General features: G+C 44.1%; 1 protein-coding gene across 1 annotated transcript; it reads right to left on the reverse strand.

Annotated features, from left to right (window-relative positions):
* Positions 1–586: 586 nt before the first annotated feature.
* prdm13 (PR domain containing 13) lies at positions 587–6,688 on the reverse strand. Its single transcript, XM_029130526.3, has 4 exons — positions 6,392–6,688; positions 5,046–5,177; positions 4,810–4,930; positions 587–3,341 (listed from the first exon to the last, which is right to left on the reverse strand). The coding sequence occupies exons 1-4, from the start codon at positions 6,557–6,559 to the stop codon at positions 1,867–1,869; spliced, it is 1,896 nt and encodes a 631-aa protein (XP_028986359.1). The 5' UTR covers positions 6,560–6,688; the 3' UTR covers positions 587–1,866.
* Between the last annotated feature and the right edge of the window lie 5,474 nt (positions 6,689–12,162).

Consider the following 12,162-nt stretch of genomic DNA (forward strand, 5'->3'; position numbering starts at 1 on the left):
TCGGCTGGTCAGTGCAGCAGAAGTGTGCGGAAGCAGCTGCTGAAAAGGTGGCAGCGTCTCGTCTTCCAATTCAAAGTGTGCACGCTGATAATTAAACAAAAACCGTGTAGGCTTGTGGGAATGGTAATGGAAAAGAAAAGCCAAGAATTCCTTAAAGTATAGCAGGAATTTCCATATTCATATTTTAAATTAGTTTAAATACCTTCTCTGGAATGTCCCTTTGGACACATATTTTTATTTGTGAGAATAAATCTTGTTTTATTTGACCCCTGACTCGACATTTTCAAAGGATGTGTTGGACTCACTTGTACTCACTTTGTTGATGCAAGACTTTCATTTCCTTACTGGTCTAAAACATCAGCAGCCTTCATTAATCTTAGTTTTGATTTTTTATTTTGACAGAGGTGATAATTGTAATGTATGCTCTATTGAGGATGGTGGAGTGCAGGTGCTTCCGTGTTTATTACAATTACATTACATCGATATGGTAGAGAAGAAAAATATTATTGCTATAGTAGTAGTAGTTTTTGTTTTTGTTCGTTTTCTATTCATTTCTACGACTAAATGTACTCACCCACCGTGCACATCATTCGACTGCTACGCTGTTTGAGGCTACACTCCAGGCTGCAGGTGCATTAATTAACTCTAAAATGATATAATGGCCTTTGACAGTAATCAGCTTCATCATGTCTCCCAATAGAACCTCACAACACACTAAACAACATTTTCTTTATATTTTAAATTAGATTTATTCAAAAACCAACAACTTAAGAGACAAGGGTAAAATATTGTCCTCGTAGACAATATCACTTATAAACAAACATATACAACACTTCTCGACTGACATGTGAAATATCATACGCAACACTTCTTTACATAGGCTCTAAATGCAGTCAATACATTTTCTTTCTTTAGAAATAATTCCTTAAATAAAACGGGCGCTGCTGCTGCTGCTGCTGCTGCTGCTGCCGCTGTTTCTCCTTTGACAACAGCGCAAAGTGCAAATCTCAGTACAGAGTATGAATGCGGGATGCGAAGAGGAAGACAGCGCTGCAGTAAAAAATAATACATTTAATGATTTTGCGCATTTTGAAGTGGTCACTGCTGTTTTTTTTAAAGTGCAACTGACAGTGTAGAATCTCGAATCGAGGGAAATACGATGCGCATATTTAGCCACAATACAGAACTATTGAAAAGAATCATATTCTTTTCCACATCCGGTCTGATGGCATGTGCTCATTTTTGACGGGACGTGTTGCTGCGTCTCCAAACCACCATCAGGGGATAAAATGTAATTTTGTGTAATTTGTTTTTTGTTTGTTTGGGGTTGCTTTTGTTAGTTTGATTTTCACATTGCAACGGTACAAACCATCTAACTAACGAAGACATTTAGTTTCATCATCAGTTTCACTTTTCTCAAAGCGACTGAAAATGTCTCTGACTGATGTTGGTCCTTTGTTCTCGTTTTCTCGTTCTCAGCAGAAGGAGACAGATTTCTGCAACGGCATCAATAAATATAACAACAAAAAAACAAACGAAACTGTCTGCAACGACAATGACAGGCCAGGTTTTTTGTTTTTTACTAAAGCAGCGGGATATTGTCGAAGTGTCCTTGAGCGAGACACTGAACATTTTACTGCACCTCACAGATAACATCTATGGATAAACTTTTATGTGTAGGTCATGAAAAATCGATCGAAAACTTCAAGAACGAATTTTTATCACGTTTGAAGGACTTGTGGGATTTGTTTTTGCGGTGGTCTGTTGAGACGCCCTTAAAACTCAAACGCGCCAGATCTTCGCAGGACTCGGTGCATGTTTTGTCGCGCGCACAACCGAAAGACATCGAACGGCTCATTTTTCATCTCAGTCATTATTTTTGCTCGACTCCTGGTCGCTCTGGTCGTCGGTGAAACACACGTCCACGTCACTGTCATTGTCGCTTTTCTGCTCCGCGTCCTCGAACAGGCCGCCGGGTTTGTCGTCCAGCTTCTTGACCGTCTGTCCGGGGTGTCTGGACTTGACGTGCCTCTCCAGGTCCCGCCTCCGCACCAGCACCTTCCCGCAGAAGTCGCACCTGTACGGCGTGTTGCCCTCCGCGTGCAGGCGGATGTGCTTGTTCAGGTTGCTCGGGTCCCCGAAGGGCCTGAAGCACACCTTGCACTTGAGCGGCTTGTAACCCGTGTGAGTCCTCATGTGGATTTTCAGACCGTATTTCCGGGAGTACAGCTTGCCGCAATAAAGACACAGGTGTCCCTTTTTAGGTTTTCCGGAGCCGGCGCTGCTGGCGCTTCCGGTCGGCATCGAGTCCAGCCTCGTCCGGTTCTTCTCCGCGGCGATTTCAGACAGCTGCTGCGTGTGCATGGCGATCTCGCGGTCGATGTTGGTGATTGAGCCCAGGTCTTGGCTCAGTGGCGGCGAACCAAAGTACGACATGGACTCTGGATACTTGAGGAGGTTGCTGAAGTGGAATTTCAGGGGGTAGTAGGGTGAACTGTACAGGAGCTCCCCGTTGTAGACGGTGAAAGGCATTAGTGGGATGTTACAGTCTCCCCCGTAGGATTTAACGCCGTCAAAGTGAGGAAGGGGGAATCTCTCAAAGTGGAGTCCAGGGGGCATTTGGGGGTAGCGTGACGGGGACAGCCCGGAGTGCATCCGACTCTCTACGTGCTTGAAAGCTGACGTCTCCTCCACGTGGGGAAGCATCGGGAAGCCCCGGATTGCGTTTGCGCACGGCAAGACCGGGGAAGCGGAGTCCATTATTGCAGGTACGCACTTTGGAGGCTGGGTGCTTCCCCCATTGAGAGTCTCGCCCATGCGAATTGGTTTCATGTTCCCAATAAGTTTGTTGAATCCCAGACCGCTCAGCTTCCCGTTGGTGTCCTCTCTGGACTCTGCGCCGGGGACTTTGGAGACGCCGGTGGGCTTGAAGGCGGAGCGCACGCCCGGGTGGAAGCCCATGCTGCTCAGCACGGACGACGTGGCACCGAGGCCGAGGAGATGTCCCTGGTTTCTGGCTGAGGTGACGCTCATGTCCAGGGCCCTGTCCTGCTCCTCGGAGCTGCTTTTCTTTGACAGCCCTGCTTTGTTTGCGAATGGGGAAGAAGACACTGTCCGCCGGCCGGAGTCTGAAGTGCTGTGGCCGCTCCTCGGGGAGGTGGAGGTGTTGGGGATGTCCCCGGACTTGGGTGACCTGCTAAAGCTCTCGGTGCCTCTGGCCTGTTCTCTGTTCACGAATCCCCTCCCGTTGCTCAGGGCGCAGTGGAAGTGGACGTGGGCCTTGAGTGTGTTCGGATATTTGAATATTCTCCAGCAGTACCAGCAGATGTAACGCTCCTCACCTGTAGAGACAGAGGCATGACAATTAGCGATGAGACGGACGCGGAGCGCTGAACCACAATTTTATGTTAAGTTATTATTACGAGGATTGAAAAGTGAAGTCGGTGCGTAAAAATCCTAACCAGTTTTGCCCAGAAACTGAAATAAAGCTCCCCATTTTCCACACCTAAATAACGCCTGTAAACCAAAAGTGGCAAGGAGTTAAAATTCTCAAATTTATCACCTCGTGGACTTGGAATGGAAAATAATAGATGCATAGATCCCGGTGTGAGAAATGAAACAGATCCAGGGACACGTTCTAATGACCCCCAGTCGGCCACTCGGAGGTTAATATAGATGTAATGATTTTGTAATCCTCACGCGGGCCATTGTTTATGACGGCCATCAAAAGAGCAAACACCCAGCCCAATCTGGCGCTCAGAAACCGATGCATTGAATGCGGTACTTTCCCTTTCTGTGTTCTTTCCCGTGGAAGTGACAGCAGCTGTTGCTTGAAATCGCGAGTCCCCAGAAACAATGACGGCGGCCCATCTGTTAACGCCTAATAATGGGAGCGAGCGTATGTCCAGGAGCGCACACGGTGTGTTGGGCCGGAGAATCAGGGCAATATACACCCCACATAAAAGTTAGCATTCATTAGGTCACAATACCTTAACGCACCCACCTAATTGACCGTGAAGCACTTGTTTTTGAATTTATTTGCTTTTGAATACATGAATATTAATGACGCAATGACATTTGTTAACCTCCGTCTCGCACATGAATCACCAGCCTCTTCTTCTTCCACGGTCGCCGAGACGCGCCGGTTTCTGCTTTTAATTGCGTTTTAAAAATCCAGTGTAGTGCCATAATCACAGTTATTATTAATCTCATTTTTTCTAGTCAAGCTTCGTTTTAAGCCGTATTGCCTCCGCGTTTGTTCAGACTGTTCTAAAAGTCGTTCCAATTCAACACGACACAAAACCTAATCCAAAACCGTCGACCCTTGAAGGAAAATCCTGCTGTTGATTATCGTGTCTTTTTTTAACGGATTAGTTCCCGATAAACTGGTATTTGAGGGGATTAGACGTAAATCCCCAAGCGCAAACGCTAATTTACTATGACTAGTCCAAACACACAGATTAAAAAACACAGGCTAGATAAAGAGAAAATCATTAGAGAGGCCGAAAAGTTTAAGTGTTATTCAGTATTCAATTATTATTCAGTATTTCAATCATCAAAAGTATTTTTTTAGGTTTATTTATATTGGATTTTAATAATTAATTATAATAACACGATTATTATTATTATTATTATTATTATTATTATTATTATTATTATTATTATTATTATTATTATTATTATTATTATTATTATTATTATTATTATTATTAACACATAATAAATCTTGGTACTTTTCGCTTTATGGACCCAAAGGTCCTTCGATTGCCCCCCTCTCTCCTCTACACCATTATTACCGCTCTCATTTACCTTTTTCGTCGTGCGTGGGAGTGGCCGTGGTGGGAATGTCGTACCACTGGGCCAGAGCGTTGGAGTACCAAACGCTGAGCTCCTCTCCGGCAGGGATTTCTCTCAGCACGCGGTAGAAAATCTTAAACAGAAAAGATCAGAAGAGAGAGGATGAAGCTTCCTGAGAGGTCGTGGCAGAGGAACAAATTAACGTCCACACACGCAAAAATAAACAAACAAACGAAAAAAGAAATCACCTGTCCGCCAGGTAAATCCGACACAGCTTCCAAGTTTTGCTCCTGAGTATTTCTAGCAGCGCGGATGAATCCGATCCAGTCTGGGACGGGACAGGCCGCCTCGTCCACAAACTCCCCGCGCACCAAGCGGATCTAAAAAACGAAGACACATCACAGACACGTTTATTGGTGTAACGAAGTACAATAAAACACAGCTAAGACATAGCGTGGCCTATTTTATTCCTAATACCTATTAATTATTGTCACACTTCACGATTTACTGACATTGTACTGTTGTTTTACTGGACAACTTTTGCTTCCAGTGCATTTTCCCAGTATGTGCTTTTAATCTGGTACCTGGAGGTGCTGCGGCCAAAACGCGCCTAATGCCTCTTTATCCGCTCTGCTGATAATTTAAAGAGAATGACACACGGGCCTAATTGAGTTGATATGGGAAACGAATTTGAGGAGTGTCGGAGCGTTTCTAAACTGTTCAAGGACATTAACAACGAAGCTTGACATTTGACACAGAGATTGCACCTGATGATCGCCCGCAGCCCGGGGCCACGCATTTAGACGCATCAATCACAGCTGCTGACAGCCTCAACAACAACAGGGCGCGGTTATGGCAGCAAATTGTTTACTCCTCTTTGTGTATGAATTATTTTTTTATTTTAATTTATTTTAGTTAGTTTATTTATTAGGCTATTATTTTACGTTCGGAAACATTTTTTTTGTAAATCCACGCTTTCTTGAGCTTGAACTTTTGACTTCACACCTCGCTTCTTTTAATCGGAATAATCTCGGTCCAGTAACGTTAATGCATTTTGTTTGGTTTGATCTTTTATCAGTGTTATTATTATTAATGATCTTTTCGTAGCCCCGGGCAGCAGCCTCAGTGGCATCTTTATGTGGCCGGATTACATTAAAATTAAACGGCTCATCGAGAGTGGCAGTGAAATGTGAGGCGTGGACTCCCACACAGCGGACCCGGGTCGCCCATTAGCCCGGATAAGCAGGAGCACAGACTGACAAGTCGGCCGCTAATGGAGTTCAATTATTTCTAACGTGACAGGCCAAACCAATTAATAACACAAGGCCCGATGGAGGTTGACAGTTCAGTTTAAAATCCAAATCGAACCAGGTTTGTTTCTATGTTTTTTAAAAGCGAAAATTCCAAAACATTGAGTTGAGTTTGGACATGTTGGTGCTTATTTTGGTTTTGATTTTTAAACATAAAATTAAATCAAATTAGTAGAATAAGCTAAGGATCTTATGGTTAGCACAAAACATTAAAATATTTTTAAAATTAGAAGCATCTTTGAGTCACATAAAATGACACCCTGGTTTCATTATGTTACGCTTACCTTCTTCTTGGGTCCAACTTCTTTGCGGTCTGACACGTACTTTCCTAGTTTGAAGATTCCCGGTACCGGTCCTATCCGGAGCCCGGCCGGGATGCTGCAGTCCGCAAACACACTCACGGTGGTGAACGCCCGGGTGGGTTGCATGGCGTGGGGTGGGATCAAAACCATGAAGACTGATGGAGACCGAGTGGAAGAGATGCAGGGAAGGAGAAAGAGGAGGAGGAGAGGATGTGGACTGACCGATATCCGCCCTCAAAGTGACGCGGTGGCGTTCTGCTCTCCGGCTTTTCTAGTGATGGTGCAGGCAAGGTAGCACCCCCCCTCACCCCACCACCCCCGCCACGCCATACCCATCCACACACACACACACACACACACACAGACACACACACACACACACACACACACACACACACACACACACACACACACACACACACACACACACCCCTGAACTCCTCAGCTCAGGATGCAAGTGTACATCGGGGGGCGGGGGTGGGGGGTCGAGGGGAGGGGTGCAGAGAGGTGATGATGTGCTTTAAGGTAGTTTAAAGTGGGGAAAGGGGGGGGGGTCCCTGCTTTGCGGCAGTGTGTGCGCGCGAGTGTGAGAGAGTTGGGCTCTCCCAGCAGCTGTGAGGAGAAGGAAAACGGGCCGACCTGGTCACATGGAGACTTTCCCTCACCCCGCCGCATAATGAATTGCTCCAAAACGGTCAACACGCACAAAGGCCCAGGCGACCTTCCCATCCCCAAAATCCAATTTGTCAAGGGCAGAGAAAAGAGGGTGCAGAATCAAAGGTCCAGTGCGACCATTAATCCTCAGCATGTGGCTTTGTCCTCGAGACAGTTCCGATATTTTAACTGACAAATCCACTGTATAATTTCTCCATAAATCCTCACCCCTTTCTATGCTCTTCTTTCAAGCCAGGTTTTGGAAATCAGTGGCTACTTTAAATCTACTTGGCTGTAATTCTTAGGGGTTTATATACTTCAAAGCTTCTTTATTCTCCCTCCTCCTTTGTGTCCTTAGTTTGACAAAAGGAGCAGAAAAGTTTAGAGGACTTGTTAACTTCTATTGACCCGGCGTGTGCCGGGTTGCGATCAGGCAGGTACTGAAAAGGGAGAACCACCAGCAGGAAGAGGAAAAAAACATAACCATCACTATCTTCACAGCGCAGTCACACACACACACTTGTCTCGTGTTCTTCATTCAACACTCTTCTTCTGTGAACGTGTACAAGGACAATGAAAAAAATCACAGTTTCACGAAACACTTTAAAAAAATAATTCCACTACTTTTCTTAATTTATTAGATCATTTTTTGGCTCTAGTTTCTATATAGATAAAATTATGTTTTAAATGTGTATTCCAATAAAACAATAAGTCAGGGGAATAAATTTAAAGTAGAAACTTTATGTATTAAAAAAATAGATAGGTTTTTCAACAAACCGTTGCCTTAATGAACGTCTCAATCTATTAATTAAACAATTTTGTGAAAAATTTGAAAACCGTGTATCAAAACTATTTCAGTTAAACGCAACGCGTTTTTTATACAAGTTTCCATTTATTTAGTAGTAAACTTTATTCTTTTTCCAGAATGCTTCAATAATTGATCCGCCTGCTCGGGCTGGGTCAAAGCATGTGGCTCTGTGCAGCAGGTTGTTTGGTTTAAAAGCTGTGCCGATGAGTCTGAACAGAGGAGAGGATCAAGAACCTGTGGGCGATTAATTCAGACCGTGAACGTGTTAACCTCTGACCTGGACACTGGGCTCTCGGACTGAATCATAACAAACTTGGCATTTCTAAAATCCGCTGGTTAGAACAGACGGAACTAAACATTAGAAATGTGTTGACCAGGAATTTAAATAATAAACGTATAAACCCAATAAATAATAAATGGACAAACACTTACACTTTGTTTTTTTTTTTCATTTCTCTTTTGAGATGTAAACAGTTCAGGTGACACTAACTAAGGCACAGTAATTTCTCTCTCTCTTTCTCTCTGCAGGCATCTCGTGTTGCTCCTCCGTCGCTCTCTTCCCTGCGCGCCTCCGCTGGTCAAAGAGCCCGGACGACACGCGAACAATCTCGTCAATGGGCGCAATGTTTGCGCCCGGCTGTGCGGAGGGGTTATTTATTAACGCCTCGGCATTTGCGACTGGTTCCCATCCACCCCTGCGATGCTTTTAAAGCCCCGCACTTCGCCACAGTGACAATTAATTATTCTCCGGAGGGACGGGGAGGAAGGAGCGAAGACGTTTCCCTTTCTGCTCGCGGAGGAGTCGCTGGGGTGAATCCCCGCTCGGCTGTTCGCAATGAAACCCTGAAGAGCCCTCAAAAGGCTCGGTGTCAGAGTGAAAGAAGCGTTGGGAGCAAATGGGATGGAAAATTAAATGAAATTAAATGGCCTGACCGGCGGTATTATCCCGCCTCCTTTAAAAAAAAATAAAAAGACGCATTAATTACAAGCTCGGATCTTTGTTCTGGGACAAGATTGCGGAGTCAATCAACAGCATTCCGCTAGTGCTCTTCTCTGAAATGAACCCCGCACGTCTGTAATGAACTTAAATAACGACCTGAGAAGAATCGCACTTTAAAAGGAGGTGGGGGGACGTTTTAATGGACGGCTCTGCTCAGCTTTGACCACCCCTTTTTCTCTTTTTGGGGGGTTTTAACTGTCTAAACGTTGGGGCTCTGATTTAGCTGGTTGGCCATTAATGGGCCATGAATATAGAGGAACAACCTGCCTGCAAAGCAACGCGGTAAATACAGAGAGCAATGCCCCACCAGGGATCTCCATTCATGCTCCCTGACTATACTTCAGGGTGCCAAGGGTTCACCACCACCTCTCCTGGACTGGTTTCAATGGGCCGCCATTAAAGACCCCTCCGAGCTCAGAAGAAAACACATTTTTTATGTCGACCCATAAACTTTGTTTGGTTCCATTCAGTAGTCCCCAATCATTGTCCCACTTAGCAGTGTGGCCTATTTCTCACAGATTCCCACGTCTCAGAAATGACTTTGTCTAAATCAATTTATTTCCCAACGCGTGAGACTACAACGGCTGCACCTCTCGCATTCATTGGGTCGCTCTTGTTTTTATTAAATAAATAAAACAAAGAGAGTTTCAGGTTTTCTGGACCCTCTCAGCTCTGTCCTGAAAAGGAACCAGGAGTCATTAGTCCATTAAGTCCCGAGTCCCACTCACACAAAGACCCACGTAGTCTGTTTATAAACTCCTTGCTCCGTTTCCTTCGTTGTATCTGATAACTGTGTTTTACTTTCTGGGAAACCTGTGGATAAGATGATGTGAGATGCACCAAGGGGCAACCAGCTGCCTTGATGCGGGTGGGACATTAGCGACGCGTTTGAATAGTAATTATGCTTGTATGGGACTCCCACCAGATGACATGATTGGGATTTTAACCCAGACTAATATTCAAAATCGCATTAGAGACGAGCTGAATAAACGGCACCTGATTCATCGCTGTTCATGCGTGACTCCATTCAAAATGCCTTCTCTCTTTTCCCGTCCAGAAGTGGGCTGCACCCATTTCGGTATTCAAAGTCTCTACAAAGTTTTTTTTTTTCTTGCACCGAGCCCCCTTTTTCAGTCCACATTTTTCTGACTTAAACTCACTTTGTCTCGCATGAGGAGACGCGGATAAAAAGCGTGTGAAGTTGCGTGAATTGATATGTTTCGGTGTACCTTATAAATTCATACCTTTTCTCACTCGAGCGCCTCAGAATGAAAGTGTCACTCAGGCCGATTCTCTCTGCTGTCCGACGCATTTAGCGGCGGATCTATTTGAGAAGTTCATTCCTAGGCAAATGTATGCAGGCAGGGCTCTGCGTGAATAGAGCAGCGTGTCACCCGACCCTAATTGGGATTTAGCCACCCAAAGCATACGCACAAAGTGACAGAAAATCGCAGGTTTCAAAGAAAGTCACAACTTTTGCCCTCCGTCGTGAATATGAGGACCTCTTTGCCTCAGCTTGGAGCCAAACAGCATTTTCTCATAGGATTAAGGTTAGTGACCCAACTGGCTCCGCGGTGTGTTTCTGCAAACCCAAAGTATGAGCAAAACAGCTATAAAGCCAAAGAGCATGTTTAGAGACACGGAACCTTGACTGGCCTGCGTGTTTGAATTAGACCAGGTATTTGAGCCATGTCATGGTTATTATGAGAACAAAATAACTGGATAAAAAAATGTAGATTTTATATAAAGAGTTTTGCAAGTTGTTCTAAACGTTTTTGGTTAAAAAGCATAAACAACAAATATAATTATTTATTCTAATAATCACAATCATCAGCGTTCCTGTATTTTGTTGTTTGTATATTTTTTTAAACACTTCGCATTTGTATTTTTATTTGTATATTAAAATTAAACCAAAAGTAATGCCTCAGACGAAATATACTCAGTGTGTAAGGTTTTGTGTGACACGCTATTTATTTATTTTTCGCTCGATGGATCAATTTATTATAATGAACACTTTAATAGACACTCATCATTTCTAATGCGTCACTTTTTTTCCCACTCGACAAAGCACCATGGAGAGCTCCGCGCTCCATACAGCCTCAACACAAGCACCGCGGCGAAGCCTACAGAGGCGCGCTCCCTTTTCACAATAATTATAATTAATTCCATTCTGTTATGTGCTGAAGATGAAGTGTATTCAGTTCCTTAAACCTAACCCTAAGTGTATAGGGCTTTATATAGAGCTGTGTGCATCCAACCTGAAGGATGCACATAATTCCCTGTAACTAAATGTAACCTAATGATAGGAGCGTCTTGCGGCTGCTCATTATTTCCCCGATTGACAGTTCTAGGTTTAAACTAATTGTCTGCTCCATGTTCGGGTGGGATGAGCTTGTGGAAATGATGTCCTGGAGAAATATTGATTGTTTTACCGTGAGTCAACTGCGTATTACTCATAAAGACATAATTTTTTGTAGCTATGCAATAGTGGAATTTAGAAATGGATTTTATTAAATACGGTTCTTAAAGGTCATTAGAAGTTCTTTATATTCATTATTTTATTTTTCATTGTTTTCTCATGTAAATCCCTATTTAAGTAAAATATATATTTTAAATTAGTTGTTTAGAAATTCCTGCATTAGAAATATAGGTTTTGATCCAGTTGACAGTTCAGTAGTGCAAAAAAACCCAAAACATATGAGGGTCCCGCATGTGTTATTTGGAGGTATTTGACTGTAGAATTCGACTGACGGTTTCTGATCTTCACTTGACTTTAGTCACATCTGACCCATTATTATAATAATGGCACGGTAATGTTATTGCTGCCATGAAAACGCAGGTTCATCCTTTGTTGCCCGTTTTGTCAGAGGATTGGTGTGTTGGCGCCGAGCCCCTGACCACGACATTAAGCGTGTTTGGCATCTGCTGGCCGGATCCAATCGCTCTCAATCAGCAGCAGGAGGATAAGGTGTGGATGTGGATGGAATGAGGACAGGAAACGGCTGTGTACCGTCACTCTGCTGCAGGACAGAATGTGACTGACGGATTCCTCGGCCCTGCAGAAAGTGTCAGCACAACTGCTGCGACCCTCAGGTGACTCTGGCTCTCTTTGTGTTTCGCTGTTTCCCTCTCTGCTTCCTTTCCTCTTTTTCCCCACTCTCAACGGGAGTCCAAGCCCAACCTATGTGCATCACAGCATCCTGCTCCTGTCTGCATTTATTAAAAACACATTGGTTAACGTTCTGTGCCCTTGTACAAAAACCTTGAAAAAGACATCAAATGAAAGGCAAG

The sequence above is a fragment of the Betta splendens genome, chromosome 16 (genome assembly GCF_900634795.4).
Source record: "Betta splendens chromosome 16, fBetSpl5.4, whole genome shotgun sequence".
Taxonomy (NCBI): Eukaryota; Metazoa; Chordata; class Actinopteri; order Anabantiformes; family Osphronemidae; genus Betta; species Betta splendens.